General features: G+C 39.9%; 2 protein-coding genes across 2 annotated transcripts in view; both read right to left on the bottom strand.

Annotated features, from left to right (window-relative positions):
* The window catches only part of LOC127130290 (uncharacterized), a 31,072-nt gene extending 8,266 nt beyond the window's left edge, over window positions 1–22,806 (bottom strand). Inside the window, exon 1 of the mRNA XM_051059328.1 lies at window positions 21,544–22,806. Within this exon, the coding sequence (XP_050915285.1) occupies window positions 21,544–22,806 (1,263 nt within the window). The remainder of the gene's footprint in view (window positions 1–21,543) is intronic.
* A 123-nt stretch (window positions 22,807–22,929) lies between these two features.
* On the bottom strand, window positions 22,930–24,156 carry LOC127130289 (uncharacterized). Its single transcript, XM_051059327.1, has one exon. The coding sequence runs from the start codon at window positions 24,154–24,156 to the stop codon at window positions 22,930–22,932; it is 1,227 nt and encodes a 408-aa protein (XP_050915284.1).
* Between the last annotated feature and the right edge of the window lie 226 nt (window positions 24,157–24,382).

The raw sequence follows: 24,382 nt of genomic DNA, 5'->3' as shown, positions 1-24,382 counted from the left end.
CTTATCCATAGCTTGATGATCATGAATTTACCGCTACAAAAATTAAGTGGCGACTCTGCTGGGGAGTAGTCTCCAGTGGGTTTAGCCTACTTTTTATGTGTATAAATTTGTATATATGTGATGTTTATATGTATGTATGTGTGATATAATCTGCTTGTTGTGCTTGGTGATCTCTGAGTGGTGAGATAAGTTCTAACCCGAACTGGAGTGCAATTAAGATAGGAGGATGGTATAGTCATGTTCGACTTGTGTGGAGTAGTCCTTAACAAGTTGGCTTGAGACCCATCTGCTCAGTGGAGACTCTTTTGGATTTGGTAATATCACACAAGTATTTGTGGTTAGGCATTACTATCTCTAATTTGGGTCTGAGAAGCTAAGGACCATAAAACATTTACCACCTCTTGGCCTATTTAGGACGTAGTGTAGAAATTGTTCAAGTGTAGACTTGATAACAGTTGTTACGCGATACTACACTCAGACGAGTTTCTCTTGAGAATATTATGGGTCGATGAGTCAGTCATCTTAACCTGTAATATCCGATAGATGGAATTAAGACTCTGGAAACTTTTTAGAACATGATCTATAGGTTTTATCCTTAGTTCACTCTGTTGGGATGGTTCTTACCCAGACTCCATGCTCGTGACTTACAACAAACCCTTGATTCTTGGTTGATCCAATCAAATCTTGTCAATATCAATGGAACTTCAGTGTCGATAAGGTGAAAACCATAATCCACCAAAATGGATGATTGATCTTGACAATGACTTGATTCATCCCTTGACCTTTGTTTGTTTTCCTTGTGTGTGATCCCTTATTTGTGATTGTTGCATTCATGCATTCATGCGCATCATAACATTCGTCACATGAAAATTTCAAGGAACTAAGGTATCATTCGCAAATATTTTCAGACTCTGGATTGTGGACGAAGGATACCTAAGAAGTACAGTTTCAGATGTCCCGACTAGAAAGAGTTAAGGAAGCTAGCATCTTTTGTATTACATCCCATGGACTTCAAACAACGTCATGGGAAGCTTCTATCCATCTTGTCTACTGATGTGGTTGAAGGACTCTTGAGTGTGCTAGTGCAGTTCTATGATCCTCTTTACCGTTGTTTCACTTTCCCAGATTTTCAGCTTGTGCCTACCTTGGAGGAGTATTCTCATATTTTGGGGATACCTATTTCTAGTAGAGTGTCTTTTAGTGGATTGGAGGAGATTCCCTGATCTAGTATTATCCCTGAAGCTCTTCACTTGAAGAAGTCTGAGATAGAGGCTCATTGGGTGAAGAAAGGAGAGTTATTTGGGTTGCCATCTGATTTCCTCATTAAGGAAGCTACTACTTTTGCTCAAGCTAGTAGTCTGGACACTTTTGAAGCTATCTTTTTGTTGCTCATTTATGAATTAGCTTTATTACCTAACATTGACAATTTTGTTGATGTTAACGCCATTAGACTTTTCTTTATTGGGAATCCTGTGCCTACTTTATTGGGTGATATGTATTTTTCTTTGCATCTAAGGAATTATAAAGGTGGTAGAACAATTGTCTATTGTATCCCTCTTCTGTACAAGTGGTTTATTTCGCACTTGCCTCATACGCCTACTTTTATGAAGAACAAACAATGTCTAAGGTGGTCTCAGAGACTTATGTCTCTCACTAATGATGATATAGTTTGGTATGATCCGTCTTTAAGAAGTTTGGAGATTATTGATAGTTGTGGTGAATTCTCTAATGTGCCTCTCATTCATACACAAGGAGGAATTAACTACAACCCTGCTCTGGCTCGTCGTCAACATGGGTTCCCCTTCAGAGACAAACCTAATAACACTTTGTTAGAAGGTATTTTCTATCAAGAGGGTAAAGATCCCCAACATTTGAAGCAGAAGATTGTGCATGCTTGGCATAATGGTCATAGGAAAGGAAGATCCGACCTTGGTCCGCGCAATTGTGTAGCTTTGAAAGCTTACACTCTTTGGGTGAAAAAGAGAGATTTGGAGTTGAAGATGTCTTATCCTTATGAAACACCTTGTATATGGTTGTGGTTGAGCCATTAACTCTCCCTAACCAAGATGTAGAGGAGTTGGAAGACGCGCTCATCAAGATGAAGCAAGAGAAGGATATGTGGGAAGAACGTTTTCGTGCTTTGAGCAAGAAGCATGAAGAGTTGCAATTGGACTCTAAGGAAAAAGATGCACTTATTGAGTTACTTGAAGACCGAGTGACGAAGAGACAGAGAGAGCCAAAGGTTTCATCTTCTAGCATGCCTCAACCTTCCGTTGCTCGGAAGAAGATTGTTGACCAACTTGTCCTCGAGAAGACTCAGATGAAGGCTTCTTTTGAGACCGAGATCTGTTGCAATTTCCATTTAAATATATATATTTGCAAATAATATAATAAGTTCCTTGAAAACAAAAATAAATAATCAAGCATTGCATTTCATGCATCATTTGCATAAGCAAGTTTTCGCCAGATGTCTGATTGGTGTTTCTTCTGTGCTTTAGCCAAGCTGACTCACCGGTACAATACCCGAGCCAATCATCTGAGAATTATGGAGCATTTGGAGCAAGAGAACAGAGAGATGAAGGATGAGATCGCCTGCCTGACTGCCATGATGGAGTCAGTTCTTGCTGCTCAGAGTCAATCTTCTCCAACACCTGCAACTCCTCCTGTGAGGACTGTTATTTTAGAGGTGGTTACCTTTACCATTCCTGCTGCTACCGCCCACTTCACGCCAAATATGCCTTCCGAATTCCCGTGGGGAATGTCGTCCAACTTTGTGCCTGAAGGCTTTGCGCCTACTTTTGCTTCCATGTTGGCATCTATCCCGGTCATGTCCGTGCCACCTATGCACACATTGCCTCGCGTAGAAGATACCATTTATCATTCTAAGTTGTTTGAGGGTCCGGATGTTTATGAGAGGATGGATGAAATGAAAGATCAGTTTCTTGAGCTGCGCATGGAATTGAAGACGCTGAGAGGTAAAGACCTGTTTGGGAAGAGTGTTGTCGAGTTGTGTTTGGTGCCCAACGTCAAGCTCCCGGTGAAGTTCAAAGTGCATGACTTTGAAAAGTATAAGGGGAATTCTTGTCCTCTCAGTCATCTTGTAATGTATGCATGCAAGATGTCTACTCAGACTGATAATGATCAACTGCTGATTCATTACTTCCAAGATAGTCTGACCGGCGCTGCGCTCCATTGGTACATGGGATTGGACAGTTCCAGCATTAGCGCCTTCAATGACTTGGGGGAGGCTTTTGTCAAGAAGTATAAGTATAATGTGGAAATGTCTCCCGATAGAGACCAGTTGAGGTCTATGTCTCAGAAGGACAAAGAGACATTTAAAGAGTACGCGCAAAGATGGAGGGAATTGGCTGCCCAGATCACTCTTCCTTTGGAGGAAAAAGAGATGACAAAGATCTTATTGAAAACTCTGAGTTCATTTTACTATGAACGAATGATTGCTAGTGCCCCCATTGACTTTACCGAAATGATCTCAAGAACTTAATCCAACCGAGGAACCCACCGCAGATTCCAGAACCACTTCCTTGGTGGTACAAACCTAAACTCCGTTGTGCTTTTCATCAAGGAGCACCCAGACATAATATTGAAAAATGCTATCCATTGAAGTATGAGGTTCAAAACTTAATGAAGAGTGGTATGGTGTCCTTCAAGGACCGTGCGCCAAATGTGAAAGAAAACCCTTTCCCCGCCCATGGGAACTCTTCTATGAATATGGTGGACGGTTGTCCTGGAGAATTCAAAGTTTTTGATGTACGTTTTATCAGGAGGTCCTTAGTGCAGATGCATAAGGATATTTGTTTGGTAAGTGAATGTGAGCACGACCATGATGGTTGTGTTGTTTGTAGTGTTAACCTAAGGGGTTGCGAAGTTGTAAAAAGGGACATCCAACGACTGATGGATGAAGGCATGATCCAAATTGTTCAATCCCTTCATGTAGATGACGTTGTTAATGTCATAGTGCCCGTTTTCAAGCAATAAGAGCGGTTGGTAATCCAGTATGACTCTAGTAATAGCAACAGTCAAAGATCAGTATCGTCGTTGGTAATATGGTTAGCGGGACCAGTCCCATGTTCATCTGATAAAGCTGCATCATATCAGTATAATGATACAATAATGAAGGATGGTCAAGAGGTCCCGTTACCTATGACCAGTTCAGTAGTGGGCATTGTTGATGTTACAAAGGTGACCCGTAGTGGTCGAGTGTTTGGGCCGGTGTTCCCAAAGGATAAAGAAGAATCAATTGTTGATAAGAAAGTGGAAGTGCCTATTGTAGATCCAGTTGGCTGTTCAAAAGATAAGTCTGGTGAGTCCAGCAATTTGAAAACCAATGATGATGATGAGGTACTCCGACTAATCAAAATAAGCGAGTTCAATATGGTGGAGCAACTGCTCCAAACCCCCTCAAAAATCTCAATGTTATCTCTGTTGATGAATTCTGAAGCGCACAGAGAAGCACTGTAGAGAGTTCTAGAACAAGTGTTTGTAGAGCATGATGTTATTGTGGATCAGTTTGATCACATTGTGGCTAACATCACCTCTTGCAATAATCTGAGCTTTTGCGACGAAGAACTCCCTGAGGAGGGCAGAAACCATAATCTGGCTTTGCATATTTCCATGAAATGCAAGGAAGATGCTTTGTCGAACGTGCTTGTTGACACCGGGTCGTCACTGAATGTGCTTCCAAAGTCAACTTTGTCGAAGCTATCTTATCAAGGAGCACCCATGAGGTATAGCGGTGTAATTGTCAAAGCCTTTGATGGTTCAGGCAAAATAGTAATTGGTGAAGTGGACCTTCCATTCAAGATAGGTCCAAGTGATTTTCATATTACTTTTCAAGTAATGGACATCCACCCGACCTACAGTTGCTTGTTGGGAAGGCCATGGATCCATGAGGCGGGAGCTGTTACTTCCACGTTGCACCAGAAATTGAAATTTGTCAAGAATGGCAAGGTGGTGATTGTTGGTGGAGAGAAGGCGCTATTGGTTAGCCATTTGTCATCTTTCTCTTATGTTGAGGATGAGGATGATGTTAGAACTCCGTTCCAAGCTTTATCTATTGCTGCTGAAAAGAGAGTTGGGGCACCTATGTCCTCATTAAAAGATGCTCAGAAGATTGTTGAGGAAGGAACTGTTGATCAGCGAGGGAACATGGTAGAGGTCTCCGACAACAAGGGCAGAACTGGTTTGGGGTTCTAGAAAGGATCATCAACTATTAGATCTGAAGATATGCAACTTAGCTTATGTAGCGGAGGGTTCATTCATGACAATGAACAACACTTAGCTACCGTGCTAGAGGAGGACGAAGAGGAAGACTGCACCAACTTTGTAACGCATGGAAAGACGTGCAACAATTGGATTGTTGTTGATATTCCTATTATTTTGCATCAATCTAAGTAATTACTTTTATGTTTTTAAAAAAATCCTTCTCCTATGCCTAAGGGAGAAGTGAACATTGTTTAGGCATTTCAATTTGATCATTAATGAAATTAATTCTATTCATCCACATCTATGATGTTTGTTTTTTACTTTTTGCTTTATTCTGAAAATGGTAATCACAAAAAAAACATAAATAAACAATATAATTGTCCATCTGCATAATATTTGGTCACAAATTCACTTCTCTAAAATCAAAATATCAAATCATTATGCAGGTTGGTTCCTAACCCCATTGAATACAATGATCCTTCTCCTTCTCCAAATTTTGAATTCCTTATGTTTGAGGCCGAGGAGGAAAGTGATGTAGAGGTGAGTGATGAATTATCTCGTCTTGTTGAGCAAGATGAAAAGACCATTCAGTCGTTCGAAGAGCAGATTGAGCTAGTCAACTTGGGTTCCGAGGATGATGTGAAGGAAGTCAAGATTGGGTCTCGCCTGTGTCCAGATGTTAAGAAGGGGTTGATTGATCTTCTTCGAGATTATTCAAATGTGTTTGCTTGGTCCTATCAAAACATGCCTGGGTTAGATTTTGAGATTGTGGAACATAAATTGCCATTGAAACCAGAATGCTCGCCAGTCAAGCAGAAGTTGAGAAGAACGCATCCTGATATGGATATGAAGATCAAAAAAGAAGTGCAGAAGCAGATTAATACCGGTTTCCTTGTGACAGCTGAGTATCTGTAATGGGTGGCCAATATTGTGCCAGTGCCGAAGAAAGATGTAAAAGTCCGTATGTGCGTTGACTATAGAGATTTGAATAATGTCAGTCTGAAAGATGATTTCCCTCTGCCGCACATTGATATGTTGGTAGACAATACTACTAAATTCAAAGTCTGTTCGTTTATGGATGGATTTTTCGAATATAATCAGATCAAAATGGCACCCGAAGATATGGTGAAGACCATATTCATTGCACCTTGGGGAACATTCTGTTATAGAGTGATGCCTTTCGGTTTAAAGAATGCTGGTGCAACTTACCAAATAGCAATGACTACTCTTTTTTATGATATGATGCATAAAGAGATAGAAGTTTATGTCGATGACAGGATTGCTAAATTGATTGATAAAGAGGAACATGTTGAGCATTTGTTGAAGCTATTCCAACGTTTGAGGAAGTATAAACTCCACTTGAATCCCAATAAGTGTACTTTTGGTGTTCGTTCTGGTAAGTTGTTGGGCTTTATTGTCAGCGAGAAGGGTATTGAGGTTGATCCTGCCAAGGTCAAAGGAATACAAGCGATGCATGTGCCCAAAACTGAAAAGCAAGTCAAAGGTTTTCTCGGCCGCTTGAATTATATTTCCATATTTGTTTCCCACATGACTGCCCCGTGGGCGCCTATATTCAAGCTTCTTCAGAAAGATCAGTCTTGTGATTGGACCAAAGACTGCCAGAAAGCTTTTGACAGTATCAAGGAATATTTGCTTGAACCTCTGATCTCCACCTGTTGAAGGAAGACCGTTGATCATGTATTTGACTGGGCTATAAGATAGTATGGGTTGTGTTCTAGGTCAGTAAGATGAGATTGGAAAGAAAGAATTTGCAATTTACTACCTCAATAAGAAATTCACCGACTGTGAGACTCGGTATTCGATGCTTGAGAAGACTTGTTGCGCATTGGCTTGGGATGCTAAGCGTCTGCACCAGTATATGTTGAATCATACCACTTGGTTGATATCCAAAATGGATCCAATCAAGTATATATTTGAGAAACCTGCTTTAACTGGAAGGATTTCCCGTTGGAAGATGTTGTTATTAGCATATGATATCGAATACCGATCTCAGAAAGCGATCAAAGGTAGTATCTTGGCTGACCATTTGGCTCACCAACCAATTGAAGATTATCAGTCAATGCAGTATGATTTTCCTGATGAAGAGATTTTGTACTTAAAAATTAAGGATTGTGATGAACCATTGCTTGAAGAAGGGCCAGAACCTGGTTCCCATTGGGGCATGGTATTTAATGGAGTTGTTAATCAATATGGAAATGGAATTGGGGCAGTGATTATTACTCCTCAAGGCACACATTTACCATTTATAACTAGATTAACTTTCAAGTGTGCAAACAACATGGCCGAATATGAAGCTTGCATTATGGGGCTTGAAGAGGCCATGAATCCCAGAATCAAGTATTTGGATGTCTTCGGTGATTCAGCTTTGGTTGTGAATCAAATCAAAGGTGAATAGGGGACGAATCAACCCGACTTGATACTGTATAGAGATTATGCGAGGAGGATTTCAACTTTCTTTACAAAGGTTGAGTTTCATAGTATCCCTCGAGATGAAAACTGGATGGTAGATGCTCTTGCAACATTGGCATCAATGATTATGTTAAAGTATTGGAATGAAGTTCCTAACGTGTCTGTGATACGTCTTAATAGGCCAGCTCATGTGTTTGTTGTTGAAGAGATCAAAGACGAGAAGCCGTGGTATTACGACATCCTATGTTTCCTCCAAAGTCAGATTTACCCGCTTGGGGCATCTTTGAAGAATAAGAAGATTTTGAGAAGATTAGCCGACAATTTCTACTTGAATGGTGATGTATTGTTCAAGAGAAACTTTGACTTGGTTTTGCTCAGATGCGTGGATAGACATGAATCAGACTTGTTGATGACCGAAGTGCATGAAGGTTCCTTTGGTACTCACTCCAATGGACATGCAATGGAGAAGAAGATGTTGCGAGCAGGTTACTATTGGCTGACAATGGAATCTGACTGTTGCAAGTTTCTGAAGAAAAGCCACAAGTGTCAAATATATGTTGATAAGATTCATGTTCCTCCGACATTATTGAATGTTATCTCTTGCCCATGGCCTTTCTCCATGTGGGGAATTGATATGATTGGGATGATCGAGCCCAAAGCTTCGAATGGACATCGTTTCATTTTGGTGGCAATTGACTACTTCACAAAATGGGTTGAAGCGGCATCGTATGCAAATGTAACCAAGAAAGTTGTTGTAAGGTTTATCAAGAATCAGATTATATGTTGTTATGGTGTGCCAAGCAAGATCATCACTGATAATGGATCGAACTTGAATAACAATATGGTGGAAGCTCTTTGTAAAGACTTCAAGATTGCACATCATAACTCTTCTCCTTACAGACCTAAGATGAATGGGGCTGTTGAAGCTACGAATAAGAACATCAAGAAGATTATTCAGAAGATGGTTGTCACGTACAAGGATTGGCATGAGATGCTCCCATTTTCTTTACATGGGTATCGTACATCCATCCGCACTTCAATAGGGGCAACCCCTTTCTCTCTTGTGTATGGTATGAAAGCAGTGCTCCCCGTAGAGGTTGAGATTCCTTCATTGCGTGTGCTCATGGAAGCCAAGTTGACTGAGGCTGAATGGTGCCAAACTAGGTTTGACCAGTTGAAATTGATTGAAGAGAAGAGATTAACTGTCATGTGTCATGGTCAGTTGTATCAACACAGGATGAAGAAAGCTTTTCACAAGAAGGTCAGACCTCGTGTGTTTAGAGAAGGTGACCTTGTGCTCAAGAAGATTCTGTCTTTCAAACCAAATTCTAGGGGTAAATGGACTCCTAATTATGAAGGCGCATATGTTGTTAAGAGAGCCTTTTCAGGCGGTGCTTTGATTCTTACAACTATGGATGGTGAAGAGTTCACTCGTTATGTGAACGCAGATGCAGTCAAGAAATACTTTTCCTAAAAAGAAAAGAACAACTCGCTAAGTTGAAAACCCGAAAGGGCGGCATGGACAAAAATGAGGGTCTCGGTGGATTGAAAACCCGAAAGGGCGTTCCAGGCAAAAATTAGAGACATAAAACAGAAAGAATTTCCCGATAAGTTGAGTACCCCACCTTGGGGCAACTTATGCAAAAATTAGGGATTGTGGCAAGTAACTGCAGTCTGCTGATCTTCAAGGTTTTGAAGACTTGTTTGAGCACAAGGGCCGACACCAGCTTATCCTAGTAGCGGTCAAGAGCACAATGGATATCAAGAGTTGGTAGAAGGATTAAGGATCATTTTTATTCAATGTAACCCTTTTCCATGTAAATTACCATTTTCAGCTTTGTAAAAATCTATGGAGTCTTGTCATTTACAAACTCCCATTCCATTAAATAAAGTTGAGCTTTTATCCAATTGTTTCTACTCTTATTTACTTCAGCCAATAGTTTTAAAATTTTATTATGACCATTTTGGAATTAAATTTTTAATCAAAATCAGTTTTTCTTAAATATATAAAAGCAAGAATTTTGTGTTGATTCAGTTCCTCAACGGAGTGTTTGATCCCTAGTGGAGCTTTGTTCCTTGGCCTCAGCTGAGTTGGTTGATTCAGATATCCTGCAGTTTGTTTTTATCCCCGACGGAGTTTCGGCCTTCCCTAGCGGAATTCGTATTTCCTCAACAAGGTGGATCTTCAGCAGAGATGGTTGATCTTACCTAGTAGATCGCATTAGTTTCCTCTCCAATCGCCATTCAACTTGCTCCCAATCAAAGTTTTCTCCTAGTTTCTGAGCAGCTTTTGATTATTCTCTATAGGGTTGTCTCCCATTTTTATGGTGTTGACCTAAAATTCCCCACAGATTTGATGTTCTTTCCTCAACAGATCTTCTCTTTCCCCAGCTAGGGTTGAGCTTTTGGGATGTTGATCTCTCTGTTCTCTAGCAGTTGTCTCCATATTTTGTGGATTGACCGATCCAAATTCTTTGTGACGCCTTTGTATCCTTTGTGATTGTGTTGTCAGCATAATCATCATATATACATATACATATACATTCATATATTTTCATGATTTGCATTATCATATTTGATTGACTCATTCAAGATTATTCTTTTTTATGGCGGTACTTTATCCCCATATAAATCTGGTGTTTGTCCTCCTTCAATTGTAGGGTGTTATCCCCTTAAGTAGAAAGACTTTAACCTTTCTCCTTTCCCCCACCAAGTTTGTTTCCTTGTGGATGATTATTATTTCAGTTTCCTCCCCAGTTAATTATCTGGATGGAATCACTCCCCTTGGGTTATGTCCTCAACGGGTTGAGTCTTGATTGACCGTTTCTTTCTAGCTCTTACCTAGATAGATGCTTTGAGTCCCCTAAGAGTCTATTGCCCAGTAACTAGCAATAGTCTTCTTAGTTGGCAGTTTGTTACTTCTTGCCCAGTGGAGTCCCCAGTGGATCTGTTTCCCAGGAAGTATATCCTTGATATGTTCACCCTAACCGGTGACAGATATCTTTCTCTCCCCTGCTTGAGTCTATCCTTGATATGTTCATCCTAACCGATGACGGATATTCTCTTTATGGTATTCTACCTAGTAAAAAGGTAGTTGTAATCCCTATTTTTTTCCCCAAAGAGTTAATCCTTGATATGTTCATCATAACCGATGACGGGTTTCCTTCTCTTTGCGGTCTTCTACACAGTAACCGATAGTTGTAAATCTTGCTTTTGTTCCCTCCGCAAAGATTATCCTTGATATGTTCACTTTAACTAGTGATAGATTCTCTCTCTTGGTATTCTATCCAATAGCTGATAGATGTAATCCCTATTTTCCCCCTTCACATAGTCTATCCTTAATATGTTCATCCTAACCGATGACGAATTTTTTCTTTGATGGTCTTCTACCCAGCATTCGATAGATATAATTCTCTTTTGTTCAGTTGGTATATCCTTGATATGTTCATCCTAACCGATGACGGGTATCCTCCTTGCCAATCCCGGGCAAGTCTATCCTTGATATGTTCATCTTAATTGGTGACAGATTTTCTTCCCTGTCGAGTTTATCCTTGATATGTTCGTCCTAACCGATGACGGATACTCTCACCCTTGGTCTTCTCCCCAGTAACTGGTAGTTGTAAATCCTATTTTTCTGCAGTTTTCCCTAGCAAGGCTATTCTTACCCAATAATCGATAATGAATACTCCCTCCTGGAATCCTCAGCGAGTCATCCTTGATATGTTCATCCTAACCAGTGACGGATGTCCTCTCTGTCAGATCTTTATTATCTCCTTACCCAGTAACAGGTAGTAGATAATAGATTTTTGCTCCTCCTGTGTTGAAGTTTATCTTCCCCAGTTGAGTTGAGTGCGCATTTCCTTAGAGAAATCGTTTTCCCAGCATGATTCAAGTTCTTCAGTTTTATCCTAACTTACTCGTATCCCCTACAGATGTTTTTAGTTCCCCGACTGAGTCTTTTCCATGTTTGTATGGAATCCCTTGAATCCCCCAGTTAGTTTTAAGTCGTAGCCTGGCCTATGCATAACTCCTTTTTATCCCCTCAGAGTCTCTGTCTCCCCAGTGAGTTTTCCTTATGGAATGCATTATACTCCTGCAGATTTTCGGTCCCTCTGATTTCTTTTCCTTTGTGGCAGTATTTCCCCAGAAAGCATTAACTTTTACATTCATATCATATGCATCATGAGGCCTCTTAGGGACCAAAGTTTGTTTCTATATGATGTTATTTAAGCTCATTCTATTGAGTCGACATAAAGATTTTAACCTTCGCCTCCTCAGTTAGAATGTCCTTAAATAGGGGCAGCTGTAAGACCCCAATTTTGACCCTAAGATCCCTCATGCAATTGCATCTTATGCATTAGCATTGGGATCATACCTTGGCATCCTCATTCCCCCTTTTTCACTGGGTTTGTTTTGGGAGAGATCACCAAGCACTATGTAATTGTATCATACTTGTATTTTATCATTTCACTAACCAAAATACCAAAAATATGTCTTTGCATTTGCCTAACTCGTTAGTAGGTAGGGCATGATCTCCATTGATCTATCAAGTTCACATCTAGGGTTTGAGACCCTAATGACAAAGAACACAACCATGGATTGACTCAAGGATGGTCATAAACATCATAAATGAGTCCCAATGATCTCTACATGTTATATTGATCAAGTTTTCTTCAAGAGTTGTGTCGCGGCGGGATTTTTCACGAGATTAAGTATTGATTGAACTTAACCCGTTTGAAAAATATTTTAAATGCAAGAGTCGCCACCGTCTTTTATTTTATCCAAAAAGAGGAAGGGAAAAATAACGATAAATCCCTTTAGAGTTACGGGTTCGGGGGTTGGTTATGCAAAGGGAAGGTATTAGCACCCTCTACATCTGTGGTACTCCATAGGAACCTTTTTGCTTATGTTTATGTGAATGCTTTGCTTTTTTCGCTTTGATCGTTTGATTGGGGAGATGAGAAAAGAACTTGATTTTATTGTTTTTGGACTCGATAAAGTCGTAGACTTCATGCCTACGTATCTCCAAGGCGCAATGGAGAAATCAGAATCCACGTAGTTCTCCCAAAAGAAAAGGGGAAAGTCTGTTTTGTTGATTTTAGATTTGAACGAGCCTAAACCCTAAAGAAATAAATAAATGGGCTCATTACAGGAAAGCCCAAGAGTAAGCTTATGAGTGTGTGAAAAGGGTTTCTTAAACAGCGACCGTTGGAATCACATCGGGTTTCTCTTTTTTGGATTTTTGGATTTTTTAACATAAAACGTGAACAGTACGATTAAACACACGATACAGAAAATAAAAAATGCGAGAAAGTAAATTATTACAACACAGTTAGCTATGAATAGTTAGTATTACGAATAGTTAATGAAGTTAATCGAGCTGAAACTTGTGTGAAGAGGATGAACTTCTGATCGTCCAAATGATCGACCGAAAGCTGGAAACCGTCACCGACGCAGTGCTGGCTGCCTTCGTGAGTACCTGACTTCAACGTCGCTTTTGATCGGTGAAACGACGCCGGAATGAAATGAACCTTGGATATTTGTGACCTGGACTCAACGAACTTCAAAGATATGAAATCGGTTTTGTGTTTCGGTGAATAATCGGGACGATTTTGGGTTACCGAAAATGAAGAACAAGTGAAATACGGTAATGCTTTTGGAAAAATATTTGTTTTCAATTCTCTGTTTCTCTCACCCCACGTTTTTTCCTTCTTCTGATCCACTTTCCTTCTTTCTTTCTTACTAACAACATCTATATATATATATATATATATATATATTTAGATTACTTAAACAATAGGAAACCTAAAAAATATCTAACATAAATTAATAATATATATTTAGATTACTTAAACAATAAGAAACCTAAAAAATATCTAACATAAATTAATAATATATATTTAGATTACTTAAATAATAAGAAACCTAAAAAATATCTAACACAAATAAATAATATATATTTAGATTACTTAAACAATAAGAAACCTAAAAAATATCTAACATAAATTAATAATATATATTTAGATTACTTAAACAATAAGAAACCTAAAAAAATATCTAACATAAATTAATAATATAATTTATATATTATATAATAATAATAATAATAAACTAATATAATATTAATCCTAATTAAATAAACTAATTAACAACTAAACACAATTAATATTAAGCACAAATAATATTAAACGGCACACGATTAAAATACGATAAAATCGAGCGACACGAACGCGATAAAAACGATGACAATTTGCACAGCAAAACAGACAAATTGATAAAACCAATAAACCAGTAAACCGGTAAACCAGTAAAATCAACAACACGACTCAAACAGACTCGATTAAATCACACGGTACAACACGTGATTAAATAAACAACCCTAGGCAATAATAAAATCAACACGACATCACGAAAACACTGACAAACACAATCACAAATAATCAGACAATACGAAAACTCTAATATATTCGAAATACAGTCAAAATACCGACAAACAAACAATTAAATAGATAAAAACGCACAAAACCTAATCGAAGCGATGCCACGCACAAAAGAGATAAGCGAGATAAATACGAGGCAACGATATCGGCCAGGTTTTGCTAAAACAACGAAATACAACACGGTAAGCAACGAAAACACACAAAACCTAATCAAACCAGTTGTCACGCGAAGTTTAAGAAATTGAGATGAATACGAGACAACGAGATTAATCAAGATGTGGTCAACAAAGCCAAAGTCAAATTTTGGGGTGCGATAGATGCCCCTATTTAATTAACTTAGGCCAGATAGCCGGAGGCTATCGAATGGCGTAAGGTAATTAAATATGACAAACGCCATAAAATTTGGCCGCAAATGCATGTATGCATGATGCAAAAGACAGACAGACACAATGCATGAAGGTAAACACTGAGAATACTCAGTTGGGGAAGATTCACTACCTATTCATAGATGGAAAATAGGAGGAAAAGAGATATCGACTCAATGTTGACGATACATCACTATCTCATAGATGAAAGTGGGAAAAGATCAATATAACAAGAGTCCTGATGTGACAGTACATTACCAACTCAAAGATGGAGGTAACAGAAAAGATGAATACCAACTCAAGGATGAAGGTATAACAAGGGCATAATAAGAATCGAACTGCGTTAACTCATGGTTGACAGCTCACTACCCACTCATTGATGAGGTAAACAGGACATGCCAACTCAAAGTTGAAGGCAAGCTTCAAAAGATTGATAATAACACTGCTAGGGAAATCAAATTCCAACTCATTGATGATGGTGTAGATGAAGAATCAGATCTAAGGATCATTGTGCAGACTTACAGTTGAATGCACACTACCAACTCATTGATGAGGTAGACAGAGAAATGCCGACTCAAAGTTGAAGGCAACCACCGATTCATTGACAAAGGTGTTTAAAAGAATTTAGAACATATTCTCCTGGAGATGTTTATCATTACCGACTCAAAGATGACGGTGGAAGGACAAAATATACTTAACTCATAGATGAAGGTACTCCATCAACTCAAAGACGAAGATGGAATCAGAAGTTATCTGTGCAGACTCAAAGATGAAAGCACACTATCAGTTCAACAAGGATCAAACATACCCTACTCATAGATGAAGGTACTCCATCAACTCAAAGACGAAGATGGAATCACAGGAAAATGTGCGAACTCAAAGATGAATGCATATTACCAGCTCAAAGTTGCAGGTACTTCACCAACTCAAAGACGAAGGTGGAATCAAAAGGAATCTGTGCTAAACTCAAAGACAAAAGCACGCTACCAGCTCAAAGTTGCAGGTAGAACCATGGAACTTTCTGTGAGGATGTTATCAACTCATAGATGGAGATAGTAATTAATTTATCCGAGGGATAACAAAGGTTACCACTCATGGATGTAGGTAACTCAAGTTTGTAACGGGTACCAACTCAAAGATGAAGGTATAAAGGACTTGGACACAATATCTGTCATGTCTGTTTTACTGAATGAGAGTCACAAAGACTATATTGTTGCCTTCTTTTACTGGCAATTTCTGAGCTTTATCTAGAGACACGAGGTTCAAACTAGGATAGAACTAGAATGAAACGGTCAAACAAGACTTCAACTGAAGAGGAATGAACTCATCAGGATTTACAACTGAAACAACCATCTTCCACGAGGCATAGATCTCTGTGGGGAACATGACCAATAAAAGGTATTTTGCTGCTTATGAGGATACTCTATATGGAGAGATTGACTCAACCCACAATATAAACAAGGAAACAAGGTGCATATGAATGCAAGCATGATATGTCATAGATATGCATGAATATTTAGTAATGAATGCATGATGGACAGACAAAACTAGGAATAACTAAAAATGTTAACAGCTGCATAAGGACTTGCTGGAGATTTGCACTGAGACTCGCTAGGGAGTAGTACAAAGACTTGCTGGGGAATTGGTACAAGAGCACCATATCCAGGTTTCTTTAAAAGTCTGTCTCTGCTGAGGATTCCGTAGAAGAATGGAGATGCCTTCTACTTTAAAAATGCAGGAGATTCCCTGTGGTTCTTGAATTTGTGAGGTATATGAGGATTGGACCTTTTTGAGGACTCCGCTGGGGATACAAGGCGTTATCCTCTGGAAATAAGATGATATTGTAAGAGAAGTTCTGCAATTCTTGAATTTGCTGATAATGCAGAAGGGATTATTCTTCTGGAAGACTTCGCTGGGGATAAAGTCCGCTGGGGATAGGTGGTATCTTTCCAGGGAATAAGAATATAGGGGAAATCTATCCTTGATTTTTTTGCTTTAATTATCATGGAGACTTTCTGTATCTGAAGACTCTGCAGGGGATTATGGTGTCTGATATCTGGTTACGAGATCTTTCCTCTAGGAGACTCTGTCGGGGAACAGTGATGTCTGACCTTTGAATATAAATGAGAATTCAGGAGAAATCCTGCAATTCTTGAATTTGCTTAAAATGCATAACACACTCTTCTTTTACTACAAAACATTACTGAGGAGGAGACATATCCTTCTATTGAATGGACAGAGAACAACAGGAGATTCCCTGTAGTTTCTGAATATCAACTTTCTTCACTCGCTGAGGGATGGAGACCTCTGTATTACTCCTGCTCAGGGAAATCAAATCTTCCTTCTCATCCTCTGCTGGGGACATTGCTGATCCCGCCTTAATAAATTACTGGGGAAATACCTGTAGTAATCCCATAGGCCAAATCTGTAACTTAAAACCTGGATCAAAGTCTTCATGATCAATTAACCAGGGAGTCTTCATGATCAATTTAACTGGGGAGTCTTCATGATCAATTAACTGGGGAGTCTTCATGCCCCAAGTGAAGGGAATAAACTTCTTGAAATATTTCTTGCATGATCTCTTGAGGAAAACTAGGAAGCATAGCTGGGGATATCCAGAATCACAACCTCTGCTGGAGAAATATTACTGCCAAGACACCTGTGGAGATTTTTTCATCATATACATATAAGGATAGTAATATGAACATGTCTAGTTGGAATCACATGATTTCAGAATTACTGGGACCACATGTCTCAATCCTTTTATTGATGTCCACAAATCAAAATAAATAATCTTTATATTTTTCAAAAACTGTTTTTAATTCAAAACTTTTGTTTCAAAACATATCTGTCAAAGTAAAAGAACTTTCGTAAATTGAAATGAAATTAAGAGTGCCAAGAAATATAGAAAGGCTCAAATTGATTTGATAGGATGGTAATCAGCCAACAGCGTGATTCCATAGATCTTTACAAATTGGAAAATGGTAATTTCGTGGAAAAAGGGTACGTTGAACTACAATGACATCATTCTCTCTTCCACTTTTGACTTATTGCAGCCTTGAGAAAGTTGGGAACTGTTGAAAATATTCTGATACTTCAATGATCTTATCTCTGTTATGCAGTTACTTGCCTGAAATCCCTAACTTTTGCCTAGATTGCCCTTTCGGGTTTTCAATCTACCGGGATAATATTCTCTTTGTTTTTTTATGTCTCTAATTTCTGCTTGGACCGCCTTTTCAGGTTTTCAGTCCACCGAGACGCTCATTTTTGCCTAAGCCGCCCTTTCGGGTTTTCAACTTAGCGAGCTGTTCTTTTCATTTTTTAGGCGAAGTATTTCTTGATTGCATCTGTATTCACGGGACGTGGAAGCTCTTCACCATCCATGTTTGTAAGAATTAAAGCACCGCCTGAGAAGGCTTTCTTGACAACATAGGGTCCTTCATAGTTAGGAGTCCACTTGCCCCTAGAATCATTGTGAAATAGTATCATCTTCTTGAGCACAAGGTCACCCTCTTTGAATTCTCTCGGCTTAACCTTCCTATCAAACGCCTGCTTCATTCTCTTTTGATATAACTGTCCATGGCACAAGGCAGTCATTCTTTTTTCTTCAATCAAATTCAACTGATCGTATCTGCTTGGACACCATTCAGCCTCTGACAACTGAGTTTCGATTAGTATCCTCATTGATGGAATTTCAACCTCTATCGGTAACACAGCTTCCATACCGTATACAAGTGAAAATGGGGTTGCCCCAATTGAAGTACGGACTGATGTTCTATATCCGTGTAGTGCAAAAGGCAGCATTTCATGCCAATCTTTGTAGGTAACAACCATCTTTTGAATGATCTTCTTGATATTCTTATTTGCAGCTTCAACTGCCCCATTCATCTTGGGACGGTAAGGAGAAGAGTTGTGATGCTCGATCCTGAAACTTTCACATAATTCATCCATCATTTTGTTGTTCAGATTGGAGCCATTGTCAGTGATGATCTTGTTTGGAATGCCATATCGGCAAATGAGATTATTTTTGATGAATCTGACCACCACTTGCTTTGTCACCTTTGCATACGAAGCTGCTTCCACCCATTTGGTGAAGTAATCAATTGCCACGAGAATGAAACGGTGTCCGTTGGAAGCTTTGGGTTCAATCATACCGATCATGTCAATGCCCCACATTGAGAATGGCCAAGGAGCAGAAATCACATTCAAAAAGGTTGGTGGTACATGAACCTTATCAGCGTAGATCTGACATTTGTGACACTTCTTTACAAATTTGTAGCAATCTGATTCCATGGTCAACCAGTAGTAACCAGCTCTCAACATCTTTCTTGACATAGAGTGGTCGTTTGCATGAGTACCAAAGGACCCTTCGTGAACTTCTTTCATCAACATTTCTGCTTCCTTTTTGTCAACACATCTGAGTAAGACCATGTCATAATTCCTTTTATAGAGCACATTCTGATTAAGGAAGAAACTGCCTGACAATCTTCTCAAAGTCTTTTTATCTTTTTCTGTTGCTCCAAGAGGATACTCCTGAGTCTGAAGGAAATGCTTGATATTGTGGTACCATGGTTTATCATCAAAACTGGCCTCAGCTGTAAACACATGTGCTGGTCTATCAAGTCGCTTGATCACAATTCTGGGTACTTCGTTTGGAAAACCCACTTGATACATTGAAGACAACGTAGCTAGAGCATCTGCCATATGATTCTCATCCCGAGGAATGTGATGCAATTCAACCTTGGTGAAGAAAGTCAACAATCTTCTTGCATAATCTTTGTATGGGATCAAGCCAGGGTGGCGTGTTTCCCATTCTCCTTTGATCTAATTGATAACTAACGCTGAGTCACCATAAACAGTAAGATTTTTGATGCGGAGGTCAATGGCTTCTTCAAGACCCATGATACAGGCTTCATATTCAGCAATGTTGTTTGTACATTCAAAGCAAATTCTTGCCGTGAAAGGAATATGAGAACCTTCTGGAGTGATAATGACTGCACCTACTCCATGTCCATAAACGTTGGAAGCTCCATCAAATACTAAACCCCATTGAGAATCTGGTTCAGGTCCTTCTTCAGGAAGTGGCTCTTTACAATCTCTGGATTTTAGGAACATGACATCTTCATCAGGAAACTCATCCTCATTATCATCGTGATCTTCAACGGGTTGGTGAGCAAGGTACTCAGCCAACACACTGCTCTTGATAGCTTTCTGGGTATGATACTCAATGTTGTATTCTGATAACAGCATCTGCCATCTGGCAATCTTACCAGTGAGTGCAGGCTTCTCAAAAATGTACTTGATTGGATCCATTTTGGATATCAACCAAGTGGTGTGACTTAACATATACTGCCTCAATCTCTTAGCAGCCCAAGCCAATGCACAACATGTCTTCTCGAGTAAGGAGTATCGTGATTCACAGTCAATAAATTTCTTGCTTAAGTAGTAAATGGCATGCTCTTTCTTTCCACTTTCGTCTTGTTGACCCAGAATACAGCCCATAGAATTCTCAAGCACTGTCAAATACATAACCAACGGTCTTCCAGCAACAGGTGGTAACAAGATAGGAGGCTCCATGAGGTACTCTTTGATACTGTCAAATGCTTTCTGACAATCCTCTGTCCAAACACAATTCTGACTCTTTCTCAGCAATTTGAAGATAGGTTCACAAGTGGCAGTCATGTGAGAAATAAACCGGGATATGTAATTCAATCGTCCTAGAAAACCTCTCACTTGCCTTTCTGTTTTTGGTGCGGGCATCTCTTGGATAGCTTTTACTTTATCTGGATCAACTTCAATGCCTTTTTGGCTGACAATGAAGCCCAAGAGTTTACCTGACCTGACGCCAAATGTGCATTTGTTCGGATTGAGGCGAAGACGGAACTTCCTCAATCGTTGAAACAGCTTCAATAGATCTACTAAGTGACCTTCTTCTGAACGAGACTTCGCGATCATGTCATCCACATAAACCTCAATCTCTTTGTGCATCATGTCGTGAAAGAGCGTTGTCATGGCTCGCTGGTAAGTAGCACCTGCGTTCTTCAACCCAAACGGCATCACTTGATAACAGAATGTTCCCCATGGTGTTATGAATGTAGTTTTTTCCATGTCTTCGGGAGCCATTTTGATCTGGTTATACCCGGAGAATCCGTCCATGAAGGAGAATATGTCAAACTTTGCTGTATTGTCTACCAACATGTCAATGTGAGGCAGGGGGAAATCATCCTTTGGGCTTGCTCTATTTAAGTCACGATAGTCGACACACATTCGTACCTTCCCGTCCTTCTTAGGAACTGGCACAATATTTGCTATCCACTCTGGATACACTGAAGTGGCAAGAAAACCAGCATCTATTTGCTTCAGAACTTCTTCTTTAATTTTGACGGCCATATCTGGATGTGCTCTTCTTAATTTCTGTTTGACCGGTGGACATTCTGGCTTCAAAGGTAGCTTGTGCTCTACGATGTCAGTGTCGAGACCAGGCATATCTTGATAAGACCAAGCAAACACATCTACATACTCTTTCAACAGGCAGATCAATTGCTCCTTGACCTGTGGGGATAACAATGCTCCAATTTTGACTTCTTTCACATTTTCTTCCGAACCCAAGTTGACTGTTTCCAAAGGCTCCTTGTATGGCTGAATAGTGTCTTCTTCATTTTCAAGCTGGCGGGCGACCTCTTCTGGAATCTCATCCCACTCTTCCTCTTCAGCTTCGAATACAGAATGTTCAAAGTTGGGAGAGGGCATGATGTCATTGTGTTCAACGGGTTTAAGTAACCTGTACAAACAATTGTTTTTAGAGGACTGACCATGACATGCAAAAATGTGTTCTTTTTAAGGTTTTTTTTTTTTTTTTTACCATTTTCCGAAAAAAGCTGAAAAGATAAAAGGACACAAGTGTATAGGAACACAAAAGATCTTTTTCATGGATAGTACGTTTTTGACAAAAGTGCCCATTTTACAAAATTAATGCTTCGCGCTTTGGGCTAAAGCGGAAGATTTTTGAAAACTGAAAAACTTAATTACTTTGATATGTGGACACAATGTGGGATGTCAACTGCGGTCCAGTTCTTCATAACTACTCCTGGTGTCACAAATCTGGGGCCTTCATCTTCTGTCTTTCCCTCAAAAGTATCCTCCTCAACTGCTACCATGTTGATAAACCCACCGCTGTGAAAGATATCTTTGAAAGGTCGCACCACTGAAGTCTGCACTTGTTTTCCATCAACAAAGCCTAATCCTGCATGGTTAACGTTTTCTGGCAACTCTATCACCTTGCCCCACATTTCTGTAGGACCTGTCTTGACAATCTGCTGGGCGTCTTTGAATGACGCGATTGAACCTTCACTTTTCTTGTAATCATCGATGGTCAGGGCCTGAAATGGAGTTTGAACAGCCGTCTCGTCTACTTCTATCACACTAAACGATGAAAGGTGGCTAATCAGCATAGCCTGCTCCCCATTAACCGTCACTATTTGCCCATTCTTGACAAACTTTAACTTTTGGTGTAACGTGGATGTAATGGCACCCGCCTCGTGAATCCATGGGCGTCCGAGCAGACAGCTATAAGCTGGCACTATGTCCATAACCTGGAAAGTGATCTGGAATACGTGTGGTCCAATACCAATAGGCAAATCAACTTCTCCAATGACTGTTTTTCTTGATCCATCGAACGCTTTCACAATAATTCCACTGTGCCGCATTTGCCCCCCTTTGTACTTTAGCTTCAACAAGGTAGACTTGGGCATGACATTCAGAGATGAACCGGTGTCAATTAGGATATTAGACAAAGAATCCCCTTGACAATTGGCTGAGATATGGAGAGCGAAGTTGTGATTCTTTCCTTCTTCTGGCAGTTCTTCATCACAAAAGCCTAAGCCATTGCACGAAGTGATGCTGCCTACAACATTGTTGAACTGCTCTGCTGTTATATCCTGTTCTACAAAGGCTTGATCAAGCACCTTCAGTAGTGCTTCTCTGTGGACAGCTGAGTTCAATAATAAGGACAGGATCGAGATTTTTGACGGTGTCTGTAGCAACTGATCTACCACTTTGTAGTCACTGAGCTTGATAATTCTGAGTAGTTCATCTGTTTCTTTGTCAAGGGTTGAATTGCTTGTTTGCCCTTCTGCTTCTCTTGTCACTGGTACCACGACTACTGGATCTTTCTCAACATTTCTACTTGGGATAACCGGCGGAGCGAACACGTGGCCACTGCGCGTCATTCGGCTATTTGCTGCGATATTGGTAACTGAGGCTAAGGTTTTAATCTCGACCTCTTTACCGTTCTCAATAATAGTTGCTGCATAGCGGTAGGGGACCGCTTTATCTGAAGTGTAAGGCATTGGGCCCGGAGGGCAAATCACCACTGGCTCCCTCGGATGATAAGCTATCTCTATTTTCTCTGGAATGTTGAAGCAAGGAATGATGACATTCACCTCTTGTTCTTGTGATTCTGGAGAACTCACTTATCTAGAAATCTGAATCAAACCCTGATCAAGGACGCCTTGCAAATCATCTTGAATCTTTCTACAACCTCTTGAATTGACTGAACATGTACCACAGATCTGGTGGTCATGTTGGAATAGACCATGAGCACATAAAACAGAATGAATTTCAACCAAAGACTGTCGAATCTCCTCTATCTTCGTAACACGTTGTTCATTGAGACAAAATTCTATATTGTTCACTGATGAAGGACCATGACTTGGCATTGGATTGTCCTTCACATTGGGACCCATGCTCTTGAAGGTCAGGATACCTGCTCTTGTCAACTTCTGTACTTCCAACTTTAAAGCAAAACAGTTGTCTAAGTCATGACCTGGAGCATTCTGATGAAAGGGACAAGATACCTCTGGCTTGTACCACCAAGGTAGCACTTCTGGTACAGGAGGTCGTGGTCGTGGTTGCACAAGGTTTTTAGTGATCAAAGCTGGATACAATTCTGCATATGACATCGGAATTAGATCAAAATTGGTTCTTCTTTGTTGCTGTGGTGGACGTTGTTGTAACTGATGTTGATGTTGTTGAGGTTGATGTTGTTGCTGATACTGAGTATTCTGTTGGAAGCGGTTGGTACGCTGCTGAGGGTATTGGACTTGAACTGGAGCGGACGTGATTACTGGAGTCACGGCTGCTATATGTTGGTGTTGGGAATGGTAAGGATAATTGATCCTTCTTGGATGATTATAGGACACAACATTAGTTTCTTGTTCCTTCTTTTTCATAAAACCGCCGTACCTCTTTGCCCCGCTTGAAGATGAACTTCCTTCTCTAACTAGACGCCCTTCTCGAACTGCTTCCTCTAAACGGACTCCCATGTTTACCATGTCAGTAAAGTCTGTAGGAGCGCTTGCAATCATCCTCTCGTAATAAAAAGTATCAAGAGTCTTTAAGAACACTTTCGTCATCTCCTTTTCTTCCATAGGTGGAACAACCTGTGCTGCAATTTCGCGCCACCTTTGCGCGTATTCACGGAATATCTCCTTTTCTCTTTGTTGCATGGACCTCAACTGATCTCGGTCTGGCACATTATCCAGGTTGTATTTGTAATGTTTGATAAAGGCCTCGCCTAAATCGTTGAAAGTCTTGATCTGAGAACTATCTAATCCCATATACCAACGTAAAGCTGCACCGGTAAGGCTGTCTTGAAAACATTGAATGAGCATCCTTTGGTCGTTGGTGTACATTGACATCTTTCGCACGTACATAACCAAATGGGTCTGTGGACAAGAACTTCCTTTGTACTTTTCAAATTCTGGTAGTTTAAATTTTGCTGGCATCCTTACGTCTGGAACCAAACACATATCATTTACATCTCTGCCAAACAGTTCTTTCCCACGAAGAGCTTTTATCTCTTTTTGTAATTCCGCAAACTGATCCTGGAATTCATCCATTCTATCATTGAGACCAGGATCCTCA

This window comes from Lathyrus oleraceus, chromosome 3 (assembly GCF_024323335.1).
Source record: "Lathyrus oleraceus cultivar Zhongwan6 chromosome 3, CAAS_Psat_ZW6_1.0, whole genome shotgun sequence".
Lineage (NCBI taxonomy): Eukaryota > Viridiplantae > Streptophyta > Magnoliopsida > Fabales > Fabaceae > Lathyrus > Lathyrus oleraceus.
The sequence above is the reverse complement of the archived record's forward strand: the minus strand, read 5'-3'. Positions and strand labels throughout refer to the sequence as shown.

Bases quoted from the DNA above. Each gene is read 5' to 3' on its own strand.
- LOC127130289 (XM_051059327.1), bottom strand. From the start codon at position 24,156: ATGTCAATGTACACCAACGACCAAAGGATGCTCATTCAATGTTTTCAA.